At 50.2% G+C, this 23,767-nt stretch overlaps 1 protein-coding gene across 2 annotated transcripts; it reads left to right on the top strand.

Annotated features, from left to right (window-relative positions):
- On the top strand, positions 1–21,308 carry PMM2 (phosphomannomutase 2). Of its 2 annotated transcripts, none has more exons than XM_082670537.1 (8): positions 1–113; positions 4,932–5,043; positions 6,878–6,954; positions 7,636–7,727; positions 10,352–10,451; positions 10,562–10,637; positions 11,923–12,038; positions 19,821–21,308. In XM_082670537.1, the coding sequence occupies exons 1-8, from the start codon at positions 48–50 to the stop codon at positions 19,920–19,922; spliced, it is 741 nt and encodes a 246-aa protein (XP_082526663.1). In that variant the 5' UTR covers positions 1–47; the 3' UTR covers positions 19,923–21,308. The 2 variants fall into 2 exon arrangements, with proteins under 2 accessions (XP_082526663.1, XP_082526662.1); XM_082670536.1 differs by having other exon boundaries at positions 4,932–5,079.
- The last annotated feature ends 2,459 nt before the right edge of the window (positions 21,309–23,767 follow it).

The following is a 23,767-nucleotide window of genomic DNA, read 5'->3' as shown; positions in this document are numbered from 1 at the left end:
TTCCAGGTGCCAGCGAATCCTGTAAGGTACGCGTGGAAACTGGGGTCATGGCGGCGCACGGCCCAGCGCTCTGCCTCTTCGACGTGGACGGGACCCTGACGGCCCCGCGGCAGGTAAGCGGCGTCCGGCGGGCTTGCGGCAGCCGGTGCAGAGCCCCCTGCTGCTCCCAGACGGGGCTAAGGACCGCCTATCTCCCCTGAAGGGAGCGAACTCTACTCTGGGTTCCTGGAGGAATGAGATGGAAGCTCCCACCAGCTCTTCAAGACCTCAGGGTGCTCGAAGAGATGGGACAGGCCGGAAAACTCTAGAGAGCAAGAAACTTGGGTTGGAAAACGCAGTTCTGGACTCTCACCTCCAGCCCCGGATTTGAACCCCAGCTCTGCCCCTTAACCAGCTTGTGTGCCCTCCTCAGACCTATGACGTATGGTCTCTGCCTGTAGCCTGATGTGAAAGACACAGGTTTCCAGGTCAAACGGACCTGGTAGAGTCTCAGCTTTACCTCCTGACAGCTGTGTGACCCTGAGCAAAGTCATTTAACCTCAGAGCCTCAGCATCTATGGCATTAAGTGGGGATAGGACCTGTTGCATGTGGTGTTTGTGGGTGTCGAATGAAATCATATAAGTTCATGAAAATATCTTGCATACGGTAGACTGGGTTCAATAATATTCAGTTAATATCAGCGACCGCCACCACTCGCTTCTCCAGCCCTGCAGTGGAGTGGGGTGATGGAGGAGACCTAGATTGCTGCAGGCTGCCTGCTGAGAACCTCCTTGGACTCCTAGAAACTTCTCATTTCCAGATTTTGTTGCCGTAGGCACGGATATATTTCAGTTAAGATTAACATTTGTGATCTTTGCCCACTCTGACCTCCCCCTTGCACAGATTAGTCACTGAACACCAGCCATTTGAACTTGAGACTTGGCCCAAGTAGCCTCACTGTCTTCAAGTTCTAGCTCTACCCTGCTTAGTTTGGGCCAGGTGAAAGCAGTGGTATGTGTGCTCCAGAATTCACAACGAATGTCTGTGACCTTAGCTGTCCCTATCATTTTACCTTTCTGAGCCACAGGTGCTATGTATCTAGTGATGATGCTCAATTGCAAGTTCTCCAGAGGCCCTTTTTGATTCTGAGGGTCAGTGATCCATGCACACCTGTAGGTTGTTAATTAGCGCCTAGTGGTCTGGAGCCAATGTCAGCAATTCATTGTTTGTAAAAGGCCAGATAGCAAATACGTTTGTGTTTGCCGACCATATGGTCTGTAGTAACTACTCAACTTTAATGCAAAAGCAACCATAGACCTTATGTAGACATAGCATAGCTGCGTTCCAGTAAAACTGCTCTCAATTTGGCCCATTGGCTGTAATGGCCTTGGATTTACATTCCAAGCCTTTTTACACAGTATCATTAGACCCTTTTAACCTTTCTCCCTCTTTCATCCCTGGTAGGATAGTTGTTATTTCCATTTTAAATAAGGAAACAGACTCAGTGGAACCATGACCTTGATTTCACACGAGATCTGGTACAAGTCTCTGGGCCTCAGGGCATCGTTATTTGCTAAGTTTGCCATTTTCTGCTACTGCTCCAAGGTGGAGGCTGTTGTGTTACTAGGTGTGTCATTCAGGAACGTGCTTCTGATTCCCAGAAGGTACCAGGATATATAAGCATAAAGTATGAAATAGCAGCGAGACCAGGCAACCCGCAGTGTTCTCCCTTAAAACATTTGAAACGTGATATTCTTAGGCGAATGTAAGTAAATTTTTACACTCAAAAAATAATCTAATTGTAAAGAGAATTGTTTCAGGGCTTCCCTGGTGGCACAGTGGTTAAGAATCTGCCTGCCAGTGCAGGGGACATGGGTTCGAGCCCTGGTCCAGGAAGTTCCCACATGCCACGGAGCAACTAAGCCCGTGCGCCACAGCTGCTGAGCCCGCGTGCCGCAACTACTGAAGCCCGTGCGCCTAGAGCCCATGCTCCGCAACAAGAGAAGCCACCGCAATGAGAAGCCCGCACACCGCAATGAAGAGTAGCCCTGCTCGCCGCAACTAGACAGAGCCTGTGTGCAGCAACAAAGACACGACACAGCTAAAAAAATAAATTAAATAAATAAATTTTAAAAATAAAAAAAATAGAATTGTTTCTATGTGCTGGGTGCTCAAGGTTAAAAAATAAAGCTATTTTAAAAATAAAAACTAAAAACTATTTTAGCAACAGATCTGTTCATTGTACAACCTTTCCCTTCCTCAGTACTCGCATTCTCAAACATTGATAAGCACAAGACAATCCGAAAGCAGTCAAATGGGTTATCTTTTCCTGCAGCTGCTGAAATAGTATATGACCTAAACAGGTAAAATCTAATTAGAGTGGAGTCCAGAGCTTTGCACATTTTAGTGTTTTAGTAGAATTTTGCTGTTCTGAGTACTTTCCTAAGAAATGCCATTGCATCTAAAAGCAGTTGAGACTTAGAACTAGGATATAAACCTGGGTGAATTGTTTTCCAACTTCCTATCATGAAAATCTTCAAACGTACAGAATCGCTGGAAAAGTATGGTACCCAAAACATCCATATTCCCACCACTTAAATTCAACAGTGATATTAACTTTCTCTCTTTTTTTAATCTTTTCTGTGCCACTTCCTAAGCTGTAGTCATAATGGTACTTCACCCCTAAATGTTCGCACCTGCAGCTCTTGAGGACAAGGACATATGTCGTAACCAAAGTACCGTCATCATACTTAAGGAAACTATCACCAATTCCCTAATATTATTTTATACCCTGGTCCAGGGGTCAGCAAACTTTTTTCTGTAAAAAGCCAGATAGTAAATGGTTGGGGCTCGCAGGCCATATGGTCTCTGTCACAGCTACTCACATCTATAGTTGTGGCCACAGACACCTCGGAAATGAATGGATATATGGCTGTGTTCCAGTCATTCTACAAAAACAAGCAGCATGCTGGATCTGGCCCACAGGCCCTATTTTCTAACTCTTCGTCTGCTCCACTCAGTTTTCCTTAATTGTCCCAAAAAAGTCTTTTATAATTTTTTTTTTAATTTTTCAGAAGGTGAACTTTTAACATTTTTTCACCTTAATTCCAAGCTTTTGGCTCTTTCTCTGGGATGATTTAGAATTCCTTGAAATTATCAGCACAAGAGTTATTTAGAAACATTATGACAATTTGGCTGTGTGGTTATTTTGCTCCAAATCTCTCCTGCGGTGTGGGGTAGTTTAGATGCTCTATTGTGGTCACGAGCAGCTAGGTCTTATTTCCTGTCAAAAAGTATTTGCTGCCATCTGGAAGCGAAAAGGTGTCTCTGACCAATGCAAGTTGCAGAGCACGTCTGATAGCTGGACAGCAATACCATTTAACTCATCAGTGTGCACAAGGGTCAAGAGAAAATAAATTGTGCCCTTAGGCTTCTGTTTGAAGGTGGAAGTATTGCGTTTGTGTTGCATTTTTAATATTTTGCAATCATGGGAATCTTCCCCACTTGCATTCTGACGTCGGCTCTGAGTAAAGCAGTTGTGGGGACTCTGGGACCCATTTTCACAATCACTGACTCAGAGGCCACTAGATTTTGTCTATTAGGTCAAGATTCCACCGGAAGATGTAGAAAAGATTGCACTCTGATGTAAGCCCTTCTGTACAATTTTATTTTATTAATCATATGCATGTATTACTCGAAAAAAATTTTTTTTAAGAAAAGGATAAGGGCTTCCCTGGTAGCGCAGTGGTTGGGAGTCCGCCTGCCAATGCAGGGGACACGGGTTCGTGCCACGGAGCAGCTGGGCCTGTGAGCCATGGCCGCTGAGCCTGCGCGTCCAGAGCCTGTGCTCCACAGTGGGAGAGGCCACAGCAGTGAGAGGCCCGCGTACCAAAAAAAAAAAAAAGAAAGAAAAGGAGAAGATTGAATTCTGGATGTTTTTGTACTGAAGCTGAGTTAAGTGGGTTTTTTGTTTTTAATTTCTGGTAACTTTATTTGTGTAGATATTCCATGTAAGTGTACAATTAAGATTGCTAAAAGTAATGAAATAAAAGTTTAAAAACTTCATTGTGATTTGCTTGAACACAGGGATATCTTTTCATGTCAGTTTAAAATTTCTTTTGAATGGGCACACGGTTTGGAATTTAACTAGCATAAAATTATACCACTGAGACCACTATTTATTTTTTCTTAACATTTATTTATTTATTTTGGCCGCACTGGGTCTTAGTTGCCGCATGCGGACTCTTAGTTGCAGCATGCAGGATCCAATTCCCCGACCAGGGATGGAACACAGGCCCCCTGCATTGGGAGCGCAGAGTCTTACCCACTGGACCACCAGGGAAGTCTTGAGACCACTATTTATAGACAGAGCTTTTCTTTCAGGAGAGACTGAAAAATCTAGTGGTCTTACTCTAAGGCTTTTTGTTTGTTTATATAATTATAATAAATCAACTCTCAACTTCCTCTTTAATCTCATTATGTTATTTTGTTTTAATCAACTTAAATCCATAAATGGAGCACAGTGTGGCATTTGAAAGGACTGGGGTAGGTCTACATGCGTTGTGGAAAAATCACAACTTAGTGCTGAGAAAGCAAGTCATTGCACAAGATGTGGAATGAGTCCACTTGTGTTTCAAAAAGCACCTATTTATATATGTGCATATAGACAAGTGTATATATAAATGCACAGAGAAAAGGCTAGAGCAGTACATAACAGCTGTTAATATATTTCTTGTGTGTTTTAAACTAGGTAAAAATAAGTAAAATTTAACAAGTTTTTTTCCGATAAAAAAGTTGATGGCCCAAAAGCACGACTAAATAGTTGGTCTTATCTGTAGACCTAGAAACCAAATTGGCAGTTATAAAAATAAGGGTTATATCACTCTTGGGATTTTAGTCTCCCGATTACTTCGTGACTCTTGACTGTTGTGTTTTTCTTTTTGAAATGCAGAAAATTACCAAAGACATGGATTGCTTTCTACAAAAACTGAGGCAGAAGATCAAAGTTGGAGTCGTAGGCGGGTCGGACTTTGAGAAAGTACAGGAGCAACTGGGAAACGATGGTAAACTCCACATTGCTGGCTACATTTTGGTAAAAGGTCAACTTCTCATGAGGACGTTGGGACCTGTTGCCATTTAGTATCACAGGAGCCCCGAGCCCTCATCCCCATGTGGCAGGCTTCAGGCTTCCTGCTTCCTTGTTTGGGGAAACATTTTCTCTGCCTTTATTTTTCCTCTGTTTTTAGTCCTATAAATAAATTTCTGGAGTTGCTAGTGGAACAGTTGGTACTCGGATACATGGACAGATTCACCTAGAAAGATGGGTGTCTGTTTCTCGGCCTGCAGTCCTTCCTGTTGGTCCCCATTAACTGCCCTCCTGGCCTCAGTTCGGGCCCCATCTCCTGACGTCCTTCTCACCCAGGTGTTGAGGGGTGCTCCGGGTCTTCATGCCTCCCTCTGTTGCCCTATCGCAGTGTTCCCCAGAGTTCCCTAGTCGGGAGGCACCCAGGCTCCTCCCCACCTAGTGAACCAGAATCTCAAGCCCAGGACCCCAGGAAGGTGGAGATTCTTACGTGCCCCTTCACTGGAGATTCTGAAGGGCATGGGTCTGTAGGGCATGGGAATCATACTTTAGCAACTACCCTCAAAGAGAGTCTAGTGCTGTGGGTGCAGCGCTCTGATTATTGGAAACTGTCTGGTTATGTTTGGCTGGAAGACCAGTGCTATGGATTATTCATCTCCACGGCCCCAGGCCTCCAGGGTGCCTGGCCTATAAGAAATAGCAGGTAGAGAGAGAGATGGATTGAGCATTCTTCTTGGCACTGTTGACGTTTTGGGCCAGTAATTCTCTATGTCCTGTGCACTGTAGGATGTTTAGCAGCATCCCTGGCCTCTGCTCACTTGATGCCAGTAGTGCTGCCACACCCAGTGTGACAACCAAAAATGTCTCCAGACACTGCCAGATGTCCCCAGGGGGCAAAATCACCCCCAGTTGAGAACCACTGTTCTAGATGTAATATCTTACAGTGCGAATCTGTGTGGGGTGTATTTATTGAACCAGTTACTGAAAGAGGGATCTGTGTAGTCCCTTTAAAACTCTCTGTTCTGGTTACACTTAATTTTCCTTGTAGGTGCTCTGTTTAGAAACGCTATAAACAACATAATGGGACACATTAAGACCCGGGGATCCTGTTACCTGGTCCCGATTGCCCTTTCTGCCTCTGGTCACGTAATTAACCACAGGCTCAGAGAGGTTTTGTCAGTGTAGCACAGCGTCTTACGTTTCAGAGAGTAAGAGTTGAAACTCCAGAATCAAAACAGTAGCGAGCCAGAAGAAAGTGGAAGACCCACCTGTATCAGAATCACCTGAGGAGCTCATTCAGATGGAGATGTGGGAGCCCCACCCAACACATAGTGCCTGGGAATCTGCATTTTGGCAAGCACCTAGAGTTTGAGGCTCCATTAAGATTTATGTGGGTGGTCTTCAAATGTGAATGAATATAAGAATCGCCTGAAGAGCTTTAAAAAACAAAATCTGATTCTTAACCTGGCCTCTGCAGATTCTGATTCAGAAACCTTGGGAGCAGAGCCTGGAATTCTGCAGATTTTCATCACTGCCCCAGTGATGCAGATTCACAGTGGGGTTTGGGAGCCATCGTTGAGGTGCCCACCGAGTCTCCAATCTGCAGCCTAATTGTCATCTTTTAAATTTATAATGAAGAGCCTTCTTAAAAAAGTTTTTAAGGAGCTTTTTTTCTACCCTCCCAATCTGTTAAGATGAGATAGCCTTTCACAGTCATTACTGGAGTTTAGCATTTTTATTGGCGATTAATGTTAATCAAGAAATAGAAACACAGGGTCCAATTCATTGCATTCTCAATTTTGTTTTGTTGGCAGTGGTTGAAAAATATGATTATGTGTTTCCAGAAAATGGCTTGGTAGCATACAAAGATGGGAAACTCTTGTGCAAACAGGTAGGTTTGCAAGTATCCAAACTACTCTGTACTACTAGTGAAATGTTTTCTAAAAAGGTATCTGATATTGAATGCCTCCAGGGAGTTATATCTGGGAGAAGAGTGGTAATGAATCTTCACCCTGTATTGTTTACATTTTGGATATTGAACCATGTGACTAGTACACATTCCAAATTGTTAACTAAATTTTTATAATTGTTTTTCAAGGTTACTTAATCTAATATTTCTATTATGGTAGCAAAGACTAGGGCAAGTTGTCTTGCTGCAAGCATTTCTAAGAGGTACCATGTAGCTCTTATTACCATTAAGATCCTTCTATTCAGACGTAAGAGGAAGCCAAAGTGGAACAAATATATTTTCTATCAGTGTCTGCAGATATTTTAATTGAATAAAAGGCAGCAGCAATAAACTCTTTGGGGCTTCCAGGAAGCACTTGAGAGATAGTGAATACAAAAATCTTGAGTAATGAAGCAGAAAATGGTTTTGACTGAGGCCCTTTCTGGTTTGCCTAATGTTTTCAACCAGAGAAAAAGGGAGAAAAGGAGAAAGGCAGTGGGGTGTGTCCCCACCACTGCTTGGTGACCCTCCAGCCACAGAGGCTGAAGACCTGGGTTTGCTGGAAAGCCATTTTGAAAATGCCTCCCACTGTGTCAAGTTAACTCCAGTATTTTCTTTATCTAGAACATTCAAGGTCACCTGGGTGAGGCCCTAATCCAGGATTTAATCAACTACTGTCTGAGCTACATCGCGAAAATTAAACTCCCGAAGAAAAGGTGGGTTTGCTTTTAGCAAAGAAGCGCCACTGGAATATGGCTGATGCCGTCTGGTGGGTTGGAGCTAACTCAACTCCAAAGCCAGGTGCTTAGTAAGGGACCACTGGAAACCTTCTGTAAAGCCAGCGGTAGACCAATGATTACATAAATGATGGTGCGTCCACGTGACGGAAGTTGAAAACTATATGCTTTCAAAGGCTATCAGTTAAGGCACATGCCTGTGAAACAGCAGTGTGGGAAAAGCAGCATCAGCCCAGGCCCCAGCTCAGGAGTCTCAAACTGGAGGCCTTCGGGCCAAATCCCATGCAAAGCCAAGTTCAGTTGGCCCCTGGTGTTCAGTAAAATCTGCAGTAAGTGCTATCATTTAAAAGTCTGATTTCACACTTTAAAATACCTGGGTTTCCGGCTTCTGCAGCATCTGAAAACCCGGCAGCTCGATGCTCCCTCCTAGGTGGCAGCAGCCTGGCGGGCAGCGCTGCCCCCCTCCCCATCCCCCAGTCTTTCATGGGCCACTTGTCTCATTTTTCTGGCCTCGGTAGGCATTTGATTCGGGAACGTACCTCTTGTTCTGAATACTGTTACCTCAATTCCCATTTTTAAATAAAAACAACAGTAATGTGCACACATGCCCACAGTTAAAAGATTGGCAGAAAACGGACCATATGCTAATGGTGGTTGTTTCTTGGTAATGAGATTTCAGGTGGTTTCTTTGAAATACTTTTCATCTTCTCGGTTTTCTGCACTTAATGTGTAACACCCTAATGATTAGAGGATGAAACATTTCTTAAAGGGTGATTGGATTTCAAGACATGCTGGAGTTTCGAGAGTGCTCGAGACCTGTTTCCAGAATTTCCGAAACAGATGCCCCTGCTCGGCACCTCTTCTCAGAGGGCAGGGGCTTCCTTTTTCATATCTGTCCCAGGTAGGGGGATGGAGGGACCTGAAGTCCATCTTTCTGGCAGCTGGGAGACGGCCCGTGAGGGTTCCTTATCCTGTGCTGTTGACTTTTACGTATATTAGAAATTCTCCATTGTAGAAAGTGAACATATAACGTACCCCAGGTCATTTCAGTCTTTACTTTGGGCTGAGCATTGAGGGAGGATAAAAAAAGGATAAGATACACTCCTGTCCTCCAAAGAAGATGTCATCTAGTGAGAGGGCCCAGCGTGCAGAGCTGTGACTCCGAATTAGCCTGAGACACCCGGTGAATTCAGAAGGCAGAGCTGAGTTCCTCCTTGATCGGCGTTTACCCACATTGCTCGTGGGTCTAATGCTGTGTCCCACACACGCCAGGCAAGTGTAGTAAGACGTCACATCGTCCAGGTCTTCAGGGGGGAAGTGAATGCTTGATCAACCGCCTTAGTCCTGGTTTTTAGAACAGAAGCCTTTCTACAGTGCATCAGCCTCCCTCCCTGCCTTGGGCATGACCTCTTTTTCTGACAGTTTAGGACCCACAGGCCTAGTATCCCCCCTGGGAATGATCACCAGGGCCCCATACCCCAGTGTAGATGTAGAAGGTATAGGCGACAGGCTGGTCTGTACCGAGTCCAGGACAACCGGGATGGGGTGTTTGAAAAAGTGTCTTAGGTGCACATACGTTGTTGTATCGTTTGCCTCTTTCTCTGCAAGTTGAACACAGCAGGGGAAGGATCCAGTGATGGAGATACCGCTATTTTTACTTTACTTGCTTCCCAGTTTTTTAGATAAACTGGTACTTTTCATTTCCGGAGCCCTTTCAGGGGGCCTCAGAGCAAGTGCCATTAACCCCTTTCTGAGCTCAGAGCAGAGCGGTGCCCGGGGTCCCTGGTAAGTGGCGGCTTTGGCGTGGAATCTGGTCCCAGCCCCACGCCTGGCGTGTGGCCTTGGAGTATTATTACTGAGGCTCACCTGGGGATCCTCAGCAGCTTTTCCTGTGTTGCTTTTCTTGGTAAAAATCAGCATTTCACTAGGTCACTTGCAAAGGTGTCTGGGACATATATTTTCAAATTCCTCAGGGAACTTGAAGAGCTAGCAATCATTTTCATAGCTCTTTGTTAACTATAACATTCTCTGTCAAGAGCAGCACCGTCCAGCAGAAATGTAATATGAGCCACATGTGCCGTTTTTTCCGCTTTCTGTGGCCATGTTTAAAAAAAATAAACAACGGAAAGGAATAGGTGAAATTAATTTTAATATGTTTTATTTAACTGACTATATCCAAACTATAGTCATTTCAAATATAGTCAGTATAAAGCATTGTCAATGATGGTTACACTCCTTTTTCATACGAAATCTGTGAACTCTGATCTCAGGTCAGACCAGCCACAGTTTTCAGGGCTCTCTAGCCACGTGAGGCTCGTGGCCGCCACACGGCCCAGCACAGCACCGCCAAAGGCTGATCACACCCGCCTCTGCCATCGGAATCGCCCCACTTTTTTTTTTTGACCACACCTCGGCATGCGGGATCTTAATGCCCCGACCAGGGATCGAACCCATGCCCCCTGCAGTGGAAGTGCAGAGTCTTAGCCGCTGGACCGCCAGGGACGTCCCTGGAATTGGCCGGCTTTTTAGCCTGTCGGTCCATCTGTTGTGTTGCTCAAATAAATGATGAATCTCTGGGACCTCCATCCCCTTTTCCTCCCCAGGGGTACTTTCATCGAATTCCGAAATGGGATGTTGAATGTGTCCCCCGTCGGAAGAAGCTGCAGCCAAGAAGAACGCATTGAGTTCTACGAACTGGATCAGGTGAGTCTTTATGAAATAGCCGGGTGTATGGACGTGTGGTGTGCATCTCTGCGGCCAAGAAAGTGTGCTTCTAATGCAGTGGACTATTGGTATCTTTTTGTTTTCCTCAGAAAGAAAGTATAAGACAGAAATTCGTGGAGGATCTGCGGAGAGAGTTTGCAGGGAAAGGCCTCACGTTTTCCATAGGTATCATGCATTCAAGCGGGCTTCAGGCTCTGGGAGCTGTTTGCTGGGAGGTGGTTGTGGGCCGGTGTGCTCTTGAACTTGGACGGTGACGAGTTTGCAGCTGGGCTGTCCGTGGCAGGAAACTGCCCTCCTGCCTGATCAGCGCTAGCCAGGACTCAGGTTAGGAGATGACTTCCACACTGCTGGGTTTGGTTCTAAGTCCTCGCCCAGCAGGATTTTTCCTGCCTGCACTTCTCCTAGTCAAAAATAAGATTGCTTAATGAAGAGTGAGAACTTATCCCCACACCTTTGGGCAGAAGACAGCTAGCTCATGGGTGACTGTAGGAGAGAGGTGGGACAGGGCCTCTTAGATCAAGTAGACTGAATGTGTTCTGGAATCCTGTGATGTTCGAATGGCAAGGAACCTTCGAAGTCACTTGGGCTGGTTTTACAAATCAAGAAGCCGAGGCCCAGAAAGGGGAAGTCACTTGTCTAGGTTCACGAAATTTCTGTTCATAGTGACAGGCCAGCATGCGGCCGTTTCCAGTGTCTGATGCAGAGCTCTTCCTGCATCGCTGATGTCTCTGCCTCGCTTTTCGGTGGAATATGCCTGTCAAACGCTTTAAACAGACCGATTTCTGCTGTCAGTGCTGACAAGCCGTACTTACAGCCCTCTCCTTTCACCGGCTCAAATAAGCGTACGCTTGCCAGAAAACTGGAATTGCAGAGGGCCTCTGTGTAAAGGATGAATGGGTGTCTTGTTAAGTATCCTTGAACTGTGAGATGAACACCTTCCCTGACACAGCTCTGAAAGGGTTTTTGTTGCCCAAGAAAGCTGCCTGGCAATCCCCGTCCGTGGGGTTTTCATTTTCCTGCACGACGAGCTGGATGCATCCCGCTCCCAGGCCTCTCCGCCGAGCGCACAGTGCAGCTCCAGGGGAGCACGGCGGAAGGAAGCTGTTCGCAGCTCTTTCAGTGGCCTGCTTTGGGCTTCGTTTAAGCGCGCTCTGCAGACCGCTCGGGTGCAAAGCCATTGTGGGTCTCACTCTGATGAATCAGCACTGTGTCTCTTTTTTAGACTTTAGATTTTTAGGTTTTAGGTGAAATCATGTTGGAGAAAAAAAAAGTCATGCAAGAATTGATTTCTAGAACCTACCCGTAAAGTATTGTAATTAGCAAACTGAGGTAATAAAAATCAACCTTGGCACTCCAGTTGCCGACAAGGTCAAAGGGCACATTTTCTTTCAGTGACATATCATTAGCCTCCTTTTCACCTTTAGCTTGTGTGTCTCCCTCCCCGCGGCAGGAGGTCAGATCAGCTTTGATGTCTTCCCTGATGGATGGGACAAGAGGTATTGCCTGGGACATGTGGAAAAGGACGGCTATGAGACCATTTATTTCTTTGGTGACAAAACCATGCCAGTAAGTATAGAAGTGTTTTTGCTGTTTCGTTGTTCAATTTGGGTTTGAAGAGGGGGAAAGCGGACAGACGGGCTTTTCTGCCCCCAGCCACACTTCACCTGGCAGCCCAGCTCAAACTGAGTAATAGCTTCTGTCCTATGAGAGGGGGGTGAGGGAGCCCCCTCTTCTCTGCGCTCAGACACCCGACACCTCTGAAGGCAAGGATGGAGCCTTTCAGTTTGACTTTGAGTTAAGTGTCACCCACCTCGAGCGCCTTCCGGAATGAGACGCAGTGCTGTCATCAGATCCTCTTTGTGTTTCAAAGCCCTTGCTGTTTTTGTTTCATGTTTCCGCCGTGTTTTTTCCCCAGGGGCGTTCCTTTAGGTTGGGCACTAGGAGTCCTAAATGGTAGGAGGACCAAGAGTCTCGTGAGTCTGGAATTCAGGAGAGATGAGAGGTGGGGGGGTCAGGCCTGGGCATCACACACTGAGGGGCAGGAGGCTGTCCCGGGGGGGCTGTCGGAAATCCCAAGTCCGGGACCAAATCTAAACTGGGGACTGATGGGAATTCCCTGGCGGTCCAGTGGTTAGGACTCGGCGCTTTCACTGCCAAGGGCACAGGTTCAGTCCCTGGTCGGGGAACTAAGATACCTCAAGCTTCTCAGCGCGGCCAAAATAATAAAATAAACTGGGGACTGAGAGCAGAGCCAGGTGTTGAGAGGCCAGCAGGAGGAATTTCCCCAGAGCCACCGAGGTAGCAGGCGAGGCTCTCCTTAGGACAGGTGGGTCCCCAAGGGGCTGGATGGAGGGGCTTTGTCGCCATCGAGGCCCAGAGGAGGCTCAGCCCCCAATGGTCACTGCCCAGCCCGGGGCCGCCTCCCTTTACCTTCCTCTTGCACCCCCGTGCCTCTCTGCTTCCCTCTCACGGGCCACCCGGTGGTGGTAGCTACCTTGCCATCAGGCTCCTGTCTCAGGCTTTGTGGCTGTACTGCAGCAGCAGAAAGGCTGCATGGATGGAGTTTTTAATCCCTCCAACCCCCGGTCCACCCAAAATGCGTGCTGTTTTGCTAAGGTTTCTCCTATGTGGACCTGCCTTTTTCAGTAAGATCTCAACGTGCTAGTCTTCCAGCGTGAAAGGGACTTCTGGATAGTATAGTCTCATGTCCTGCTTTCCAAATTATAAACTGGGGGAATTCCCTGGCCGTCCAGTGGTCAGGACTCCACGCTTCCGCTGCAGGGGGCCACAGGTTCAATCCCTGGTTGAGGAACTAGGATCCCACGAGCCGCCCTCGCCGGTCCCCCGCCTTCCCCCCCATCCTCCCGGCTTTGGGCTGATTCCTGCAGGCTGAGAAGACAGCTCTTCAGAGGGGCTGAGGCAGGTTGTTCTGTGATGATGAAGCCTCAGCTGGGACTTTGCAGGATGGAATGCAGTTCTTGAGATAATTAGAAAACAACATCTTCGGGGAATTCTTCATTTGGAAATTAGAGAGTTTTCTGTTTAACCACTGCATTACCACACGTCAGTTTTTGTTTTTTTTTAATCTTACCTACTTTAAAAAAATGGATACTATTGAAGGGAGGTTCCCCCCCATTCTTAATTAATAGGTATTCATTGTAGAAAATTAGAAAAAGCATGAAGAAGAAAGGAAAAGACACTTGTAAATCACAGCTGACATGCCTCTCAGCCTCTTTGCAATGTATATGACCCCAAATGTGGGACACGGTGTGTTCACTGGTTTCTGCTTTTGTTCTCTTAACTATATTTCGTTCCCCCCACGTCGGGGAATGTTCTTTGGAAACAAGCCTTCAATGGCCGTATAACATTCTAGCATTTGGGCACAGCTTATTTACCCATTTCCCTAGCAGAGGCCCTTTGCGTTTGCGGCTCTTCGTTGTCTTCACGAGCACTGCAGTAAACGCCCTCGCATCATTCTTTGACCTCCTCTCTGATCTTTTTTATCAGTGGTTTCCTGGAGATGGGAGTTAGCAGTCCAGCCATCTAAATCTTTTAACAGCCTGAGGCCCTGAGCAATCCAAATACTTGCTTTAAGTTTCTTTTCGTATTCAGTGATAGATATTTAGAAAGCTGTTTTCTTTCTTTGCGCCAAGGCAAAATGTTTTTGCCGGCTCCCAGGGAGACAGCACCTGAGCTAAGCGCTGTCAGTAAAAAGCCCTTTCCCTGCCAAGCTCAGCAGGCTTAGACGCCTGCGCGGCAGCTCGGCCGGAGCCTGATGTTGCACCGAGTCCCCCGTGTCTTCCCCAGCCCCTGCCCTGAGCACCTCCAGAGAGCAGAGGGAAGAGGGAAGGGGCTGGCCCTGGCTCTCCTGGAAACTCCCTCATCCGTCCCGGCAGCCACAACAGGCAGCTTACAGGCCCTGGGCCCGGCCTTTGGTGGGAGTAGCGGGTGGGGGCGGGGGGCGGGGGGGCTCGGTTTGCTGCGGGGAGGGAGATGGCCAGCGCCTGGGGAGATGCACCCAGGCTGCTCTGCCTGGCTCTCCAGGGGGCTTGCGCCTGCCAGCTCAGCCCCAGCCCTGCCGAATTCCCAGGCAACAGTGCCTCTGCTTGTTTAATGCTTCTTGTAAAAAACATCTGGACTTGAAGTCGGGGCGACGTGAAAACCCACTGGAACACTTGGTGAGCATTACCCACTGATGGGTGTGACTCCGCAGTTCCACTTTGGTTAATTCGGCTCTCAGTTCACTCCTACGTGTGTAGAAAGGGCTACAGAGAGGGGCACGCCAGAAACAACCCCACCCTTCGCAGGAGATGGAGAAATAAACGGGGGTCCAGCCACACAGCGGAATGCCAGGTAGCATAAGCACAGCTGGTGTGGAGCAGTGCTGGTAAGAGCCTCCATTTTTGTGTAAACACAGAGAAATCATCTCTCTTCGTGTCTGCTTGTAAGTGCACACGGGGGGTCTGAAAGGGTACCCCCAAAATTACAGAGTTACCATGGGGGTGGGACGAGGATGGGAGAGACTTACCGCTGTGACAAGACCCTGTTTTTAAATTTTTGAGCTGCATAAAGGTGCTGTCTATTGAAAAATAAAACTTAAAAATGTCAAATTGAAAAGAGGAAGGGAACGAAGCTTTTCAGGTGCTTCCTCAGCGCCACCCCTGAGCAGGACACTTCCACTCCGCCACCAGCCGGGGGAGGCGGGGAATGCGGGGGCCCCGCAGAGGGCCAGCTGCTCGCTGAGTGCTGTCTGGAAGCCCATGCCCTTTTTATTCTCCTCTCTCACTTCCAAAACACTAAGACTGCTCATCCTTTACAGTCAGCATGAGGTGGTAGGCTTGGAAACCGAGAGCACCCAAGTCGGCCCCCCAAAAGCCCGGCGCGGTGACCACACGTGAGTCTGTCTAAGCCTCAGTGCCCCGGGCCATCCAGGGGGTTGTGGGTCCGCTTCCAAAGGACCGAACAAAGTGAGAGGTCTTAGAGGGAAGGGAGTTGGGGATGTGCCTCTTTCCCAGTGGCGGGCCTGCCTGGCCTGCATCCAGAGGCCCCTGCTTTTAAGGAAGTTGTGATAACGCTCACCTAGTACTGAGGTTGCTCTGTGAGATTGGGGGCCTGCGGGATGGTGACAGGTTGCCCTTGTGAGTGGTACCCAGCGACCCTTGAGATTCTGTTAGGCCTCTGGCCGGGGCCTGGGCTTCCTCGGCGAGCCTGGCATCTCCCGGCATCTCCTGGCATCTCCAGGGCTCCCAAGGCTCCTTAGGGCTAACAAAAGTGCAGAATGTGTCCTTGGGACAGACCTACCTGACTGTTTGTTTCTGTGGCAGAATCTGAGACCCAGGTCTTGTGTGGCTGGTGGCAGGCTTAGGTTAGCATGGTGAGGGGGTCGCTCGTTCCTGGAGGGACCCAGGGCAAATCGCCACTCCTTGTGGTCTGAGCCTCCTGGAGGAGGATGGACCAGATTAGAGGTTCTCAACCCTGCTGAGAACCCTGGGCCCCCTGCGGGAGGACAGGAAGCCAGATGCTGTGCAGGGGAACCATGGGTCCCATGTGTCCACTGGGGACCTGCCTTCCTTCCGGACCCCAGAATTGGTGGCCTCGTTGGTCCAGAGAACAGGACGGTGGACCAGCCCCACCCCAAGGCAGGAGCATCCCTCACCCCAACGCTCCTGCTCAGGGAGACCCAGGCTTAAGGCCCCCAGGGCTCACTGGTGTCCACAGCATCAGCATCTCCCCGATGTGCTCCCATGCCAGGGCCCCTCACGCATCTCTGAACCCCGTTTTACGGATGAGGGGAGCTGTGCCAGAGCCATCGCCAGACCCTAAGGGGCAGTCACCCAGGGGCGTCAGCCCCACCCCTAGCCTGGTCATCACTAGATTCTGAGCTGCTGGTCCTCAGCCCTGGAGGCACATTGGAGTCACCTGATCGCTTTCAAAACCTCATGACCCTGGGGCCAGGCTGTTTTTGACCATAGCTGTTTACTTCTTTCTAGGAAAAAAATCAGCACAGTTATCTAAGGGCATTCATTTTTTTTTTTTTTTTTTTTTAGGGCATTCATTTTTAAACGTGAAAGTTGTTTGAGGTTGTTTTCATCCACAGCTAATTCTGACATACTGGGAGAGCAGCGCACACCGCAGTCATCAGGTCCCCAGCCTCCTGCGTAAGCCCTGGGCACCCAGCTCTCCTGTGGCCAGAGACACCCAGGCACGGGAGCTCTTAGTGCATCCTGGGCCTTTGGCCCCCATGTCTCTTGTTCTTTCCCAGTTTTATTGATGTATTTTTAAAGCTCCTTCAGTGACTGTCACTTGCAGCCAGGGGAGAACCCCTGCTCTGGGATCTTTGAAGGCTGAGCCTTTGTCTTGGTGGCCTTTGTACCCATAATGGATAGAAATTGGCTAAGTGCTTATTGAACTACCCGAGGTAAACGTCCATGTGCAGCTAGAGAGCTTGCCTGTGCCGCGGGCAGGTATCCTCACAGCAGAGACCCCCTGGGAGTTGTGTCTGGAGCAGGGCATGCAGCCGGCGGCGGCCGGGGACACTGATGCAAGAAAATCAGCTTGCGCTGCGACCCTCCTCCCGCTGCGACCCTCCTCCCGTCGGCCCAGACCTTGGCCTTGTAGGGATTAAACATTAATGGGCAGCCTGCGCTGATCCGGGGCCTCTACTTTGGGCCTGCCAGGTACACCTTAACGGAAACATGATCACTTACTCATCCCTTCGCCTCTTCCCTCCCTCCGTCTTCTCCCAGGAAACAGGAGCTTTGTTTTGGAGCTTGTGGGTGGCTGAGCCTGCCCAGCAGGAATCCAGTAACCTTTGGTGCACATGCAAATCCAGTTTTGAAGTTTCCTGTTCACTGTAGCCTTATTTTTCTAGTGGGTGGCACTCACTAGCTTGGTGGTTTGGTTCTGCTTCTCCCGACCTCACTCCGAGTCTGGTTTGCAAGGTCTGTGCAGCCCCAGGAGGGAGCCCGCCCGCTCTGAGGCCAGTTGCCCTGCGGGAGATGTGGGCAGTGCGGGCAGTGCAGCTTTGCTGCCCTCTGAGAGCAGCGGGCCCCACCGGGCTGCAGGAGGTTTCTCCTTCCCGGGTGATCGGAATCTCTGGACCTGGCTTTGGTACGAGTCAGTGGCTTACAAGGCAGCAGGGCTCAGCCTCCTTCCACGGACAGCTCCCCGCCGTCGCCACCAGCAGCCCCTCTGTCAGGTGAGGCATCTGTTGGGCACCTGGGACACCCTCTCCAGGTTGGGGCAGGCGTGGCATCTGTGAGCCTTGCTGCTCCAGAGGTCCTGCTCCCCAGAGAGTGGCTTCTGTCTGCCTTGCACCCTGGCTGGGGGCTGGAGCCTCCTGACTCTCCTCTGCTTCCGCTTTTGAGTCCTCATCCCCCATCCATTCTCCAGAAAGTTCCTCGTGTGAAGTGAACCTGATGGTGTGAAGCCTGGCTCCTGGCTTTCTGGAGGCTTCACATAAAATCCCAAGTCCTCATCTCGACCTGCGAGGCCTCACCGGCCCCTCCCCGGCAGGCTGTAGCCCAGCAGGCTCTAGCCCGGCTGGCAGCCTTTCCCGGATGGGCGGTCACAGGGCTTGTCCCTTCTCTTCCTTCAGGCCTCTGCTCAAAGGCGTCTCCCCTGTCACCCTGGTCCCCTCCCCTTATTCTTTGCAGATGCCGGCAAAGCATCCACAGAGCTGTTTATGTCCATCTTAAATGTAAGCTTGGAAGGCGACCCTTAGGTGGACGTCATTTGTTTGCCACTGTATCTCCAGCTTCTGAGACCATGCCTGGAGGGTGAAGACTAACCCCTCCCTCCAGGGTCGGTGAGTGACACTGGAGTGAAAGTGTCCCCAGGTGGGTGCTGGGTTTTTCTGAATAGAGCAGGAGTTCTTGCTTGCTTGGTTAGGTGCTCTGTGCTGGTTTCCCCACACCAGGCCATTCCTAAGAGAAATCTTTTTTTTGTCGTAAGAATTGTCTTCACGTGTACTTGTTCAGGAGATGCTGGCCATGAACTGGGGGCCAGATGAATGACCAGAGCCCCTTCACAGGACATAAATTCGTGAGGCCCGCGCAAGGCTTGGCAGGCTTCTGGGAAAGAACATTCCCCCGTGTGGCTCCAAGGTCATGGCCTCCCAACATGGCTCCACCCAGCGCGCCTCGGCCCAGGCAGTAGTCCCTCATGAGGTCTATGAACTTCACCTTCTCCTAGGGAAGCCGTCTGCTTGGGGGTGGGTGGTTCTTACAAGATGAGAGCAGCCATAATTTCAGGTGTCAGTTGTTTAAAAGGATGTCATTTTCGTACAGAATCGTTTTCTCCATACTGGCTTCGTGCTCTGTGTTTTATGAAAAAATCCATTTTCTCTGCAGTGATTTTCATCACATTATAAACTAATTGATTTTTTTTTTCAAGATTTTGTGTTAGACTGCTTATCCAATGTTATGAGGAAAATATAGGAAATTCCATGAGAAGCTAAGCAGGGGCTTTCCTGCAGGGCTGTGGGTTGTGGAAGCAGCATTCCCCTGAGATGGGCGGGACTGGGGAAGGGGGTGCAGCACAGTCACAGGACCCCCTGCACCCAGCATGCCTGGCCCCTTTCAGACTGGGCCTCAACTCCTAGGGGCTCACCAGGGGGAAGGAAGCATGAAAACGCTAGGAAGCGGTGCTAGCTGCGCGCTGGGGCTGCCCCAGGATTGCGCGTCCACCAGTGGCCTCGGTGCTTTGGGCGAAGTTCCGCCACGATCCCCATTTCACAGATGGGGAGCTGCCCACATACCCCCCTCACTGGTGCTAGACCAGGATCTGAGCCCAGGCCACCAGGCTCAGACTCCAGCCACATGGGCCTATTTAAACTTCAGTGAATCAGACTCAGTCCCTCTGTCACAGGCGTCACGTGTGGCCTCCGTCGGCTCAGAGGTGGACCGTGTCCATCGTCACAGAAAGTCTCAAGGGCAGTGCTGCTCTGGACTGTCTGCCCTCCTACAGTCCCCCATGACCTGTTAGGAAAGTTTGGATGCAGTTAAAACAAATTGATGGGGTGAGAATTCTGCTTTCTTGATAGAAAAATAAGCCTTAGACAGACCTTCATGGGAACATCGTGATTTCTTTCATAGGCATAATTGCATGTTCCAAAGCTAAACTGCAGTTCAAGGGAAGGTGAAAAACCCTTTTTTGGTACGACAGTACCCTTGCTGTTCCTCTCCTGGGGGCTAAGAAAAGGTGCCTGAAGAGATGCTCCCCACCCGGTAAAATCGCAGGGTCCTCATTTCTGGTCCTATTTCTCTGGTGGCCCCAGGCCCCTGGGTGGCAACAGCCTTGGCCCAGGAGGAGCCAGGTGGCGCCTGCATCTGCGCCGTGTCTTCTCAGGGCGGGAACGACCACGAGATCTTCACAGACCCGAGGACGGTGGGCTACACCGTGACGGCGCCCGAGGACACACGCAGGATCTGTGAGGAGCTCTTCTGCTGACCATCCCTCTCCCCGTGGGAGGGGCGTCCCGCCACACCCACCCCCAGCCCACTGTACGGTTGTCACTCGGGTCCTCACTTGGCAGGGAAATGGCCCTCCGCCTCCAGTGCTAGAAGCAGCCAGAAGGGAGAAGAAAAGGCTTGTCAAGAATGGTTCAAAGGACTGTCTCCAACAGAGGGTTTTGTCCCCACCCCGAGTCTCAGGACCCCCAGCCCTGCCCTGATACGTGCGATCACAGTACACCTGGGGTTTTTTTGTTTTTAAACTTTCCCATCATTCTAGAATGATACAGGAAGAACGAGTGTGCCTGGACCCTCCCTCTTTCCTCATGGGTCTTGTGGAAAATGTAACAGATATTCACATTGGGACCCTCTGCATCAGTACCAGGAGGGGGGCTTTGGTGATGAGAAAGAAAGGACAAGATGTTTACAATGATCTGACCCTGGGACATGGTTAAAAACACTTCCAGAAATGAAGCTCCCCCGTGAGAGCGCTGGCCGAGTGACCACTGACCCCAGGGACTTTGCACCTAGCTGGCCCAGGAAGCAGGGGTAGCTCTGTATCCACTACACTTTGAAGAGCCCGCTGGTTTCCTAGCCATTGGGACAGAGGCAGTGGAACCAACAACCCCGCCGAGAACTGGCACATGGCCCTCCCGGGACGCAGCTTCGAGCCCAGGCCTAGAGACTAACTGAGGCGGTCACACTTCACCCAAAAAACCTCCTCCTGCTGTCCCCAGGGCCTGTTTGCCCTAGTTCGTCAGGGATCAGGGGAGAGCCTGAACTAACAGATCAGGAGCTGTACCGTTTCTGTGCCGATGTTTGAATAAGCCCATCCACCCAGGCCCTCGGAGCTGCCGTGTTTGGGTCTGCAACCTTCACTCCTCCCTCCCGCCTTCTGCAAGTTCCTTGTATAACTGGAAGGCAGCGCGGAGCCTCGTCCACAACACAGAACACGGAAGAGAGCTTTCCAAGAAAACGGTTGCTGTGTCGCTTTTGAGCATCTTCCTCCACAGACCAGTGCCGGGGCCGGCATCAGTCCAGGCATGGCCTCTGCTGGGGGCTTGCTTGCAGACCTGAATCTCAAGTGGGGATTACAGAGGTACTCTGAGCAGCCCACCTTTCTGCCCCCACCAGGTACCTTCATCACAGAGGAACCTGGTTCCCCCCAACCCTCCCCCAGCCTGGCTTGTCTCAGCTCAGGATCAGCGCCAGGCTGCGAGGTCAGCCCCCTCACCTGCCCAGGGCCACACACCGGGGTGACGGTTCTCACTGGTTCCCAGGACTGTGCCGTCCTGTGGCATCCTTCCTGGCTGAATTTTACACAATACTGTAATGATCTTTCCAAATGAAGAGTAGCAAATTAAAGTGATTTTATTGTTTCCTATTTTTCTTTCTGATTACTGTTTTCTCCTCGAGTTAAGTGAGTTGGTATCTTCTCAGATTCTGGGGGAAGAGCTCAGCCCTCTTGGACCTGAGGGGCCACTCGTTGCGACGCTGACGTTCCCACGATGTTGGGGGTTGCACTTACCAACTGGCATCGACCCACCCTCCAGGCTTTTCTGCCCACTGGGTAAGGATCCAGTATTCCATAGAAGTTTCCTTATATATCAAAACGAGACAACTGAGTCTTACTCAGACTTGTCCCAACTTTCATGAGGTGAAGGGTGCACTGTTTCTCCGCCCTGCACAGGGTTGCCCTGGGTAGGTACCCCGAGGCCATCAGGCTGGGCCCCCTCCCCTACACTGTCACAATTCCCTCAACCTGCCTCCCCACCTCCAACGACTTCAGACTTTGCGCCATCCTTCCCCTGCTGCGGTGGTCTTATCCGGTCCAAGCTCCCCGGCCATGTATCCCACCTCTTCTCTCTTTAGGTATTCCCCAGCACCCACCTTGCTCCCCGAGGGCCTCCGCAGCTGGGCTCCGTGGTGGGGACATCAGGTAATAGTAGGTAAGTAACATGCAGGCAGCAGCGGCTGATGCCTTACACGTGCTCGCAAAGCAGCAGCTTCTGTCGTTGGCAGGTAAGAGCCGGCTGCCAGGATTCAGATCCTGGTTCAGCTGCTGCTGACTGGCTGTGTGATGGAGGACGAGTTCACCCCAGCCTCAGTTTGCTCATCTGTCGAATGGGGTTATAGTCCCTACCACACGTGTAACTTAACCGCGTTAACTTCAGTGAAGCACTTAGAACAGTGTGAGCTATCGCTAACTTAATCATCCCCAGAAACCCTGTAAGACGGGACTGTCATCCCTGCTTGACAGACGAGGATAAGTCATTCCCTCAGCCTTCTGCCGTTCCAGGACGGTAGACAACATCACAAGAAATGTAAACATGGTAGCTAAATGCTGAGCAAGAGGGAAGCAAAGAGGTTGCCCCAGGTCAGCGTGGGGCTGTTAAGAAAGCTTCCTCCTCCCCTTCCCCACCCCCTGCCCCCACCCCCTGCACTGCAGAAGCTGACCAGGTATTTAGCCCCGGGCTCTAGGGCTTAAGAAGCCTCAAGGGAAAGACCACTAGCAGCTACTGGCCGCTGGAAGGCCCATATAAAGCTCAGTGAGGAGCCTGAACTCGACCCCGAGGGAGGGGCCGGGGGAGGCCCATCTGTGTGACGAGGGTAGGTCTGTCTAGCCTCCGGGCAGGGAGTGACTGGAGGGCCCGCACGAAACAAGTTTGGCAAACATTTGGGTGAGGCGAAGGTGGCCTAGGTGGCCCTGAATCACTTCCTGAGGGCTGCTTCCCTCTCCTGCCCAGACAGGGCCAACTCGGCCAGGCCTCCAGGCTCCCTTCCACATCTGCCCACCCCCACCCCCCTCACCCTGGCTTCCACCAAACCCACCCTCCCTCCCTCGAGCCGCATGGCATCACATGTGTTTGGGGTTCAATGCTTACTCCGGCCTTTCCCTAATCAGGTTCGATGGGCTGGTTATAATTTGTCCTAATGCACTCTGAAAATCTGTATATTTTTACAATAAAGATGTTCACCTCTGCACGCCCAAAGCCATTATCTACCTCCCGAGGGAAACACTGGCCAAGGAGGACCTTCGCAGCCTCTTGTGCCCCCTGCATCTCCCTGCTGCACTCCTGGAAACCAAGAACCTGGGCTGCCTCCCCTCCCACTTCCCAGCTTCCCTCCGTCTGGACCGCCCTTGGCCAGACTGCTTCTGCTCACACAGTACCAATTTAAATGCATCAGCAGTGCGTTTACCCACAGCTGACCACGTAAGTGGCATTTTCTACTGTCACGAAGCCACATCCCACTGCTAAGCTTGCCTACGCACGAGGATGATGATTAAGGAAGAAGGGCTGATCCCATTTTCTTATTCATCCTCCAAAAAACCAGACTGCAAAGTAGAATGACTGTCAGCCTCCTCTGGGGAGACGCCCTTACCTGCTGGCTTCAAGGAAAAGCTCCCTGGCAACCAGATTCCCATTAACACATAACGCAGAGCCTCACGCAAAACAGACTTTACTGAGAGAAGGATGCTGGTGGGAGGAGACCTGCAGTCAGGAATCCGGATTCTGTGCCCAGCTCCGTCGCCAACACCGTCCATCCTCCCAGAGCCTCCGGAGTTTCTGTAACTTGAGACTCTGTGCTTGAGTGGGGAAGGGTCCCTTCCAGCTCTGACTGAGAAAGATGTGGTCACCAGGAAGGACAGAGCAAGAGCCATTTACAAAGGAGTCTACACAGCGAGAGCCCAAAGTTTAGCTCAGAAGAGCAGATCCAACTCCCAGCCCGCTAGCGGGCTGGCAGGTCACAAGGAGCCCCAACCATGTGTCAAGGTGAGGACAGGGCAGTGGAGACACCTGGGGGAGCAGGTGGAGGGAAGGTGCAGGTTCTCAACCTCCG

This window comes from Grampus griseus, assembly GCF_964374135.1.
Source record: "Grampus griseus genome assembly, chromosome: 14".
Taxonomy (NCBI): Eukaryota; Metazoa; Chordata; class Mammalia; order Artiodactyla; family Delphinidae; genus Grampus; species Grampus griseus.
This window is presented reverse-complemented; position numbering and strand designations above follow the sequence as displayed.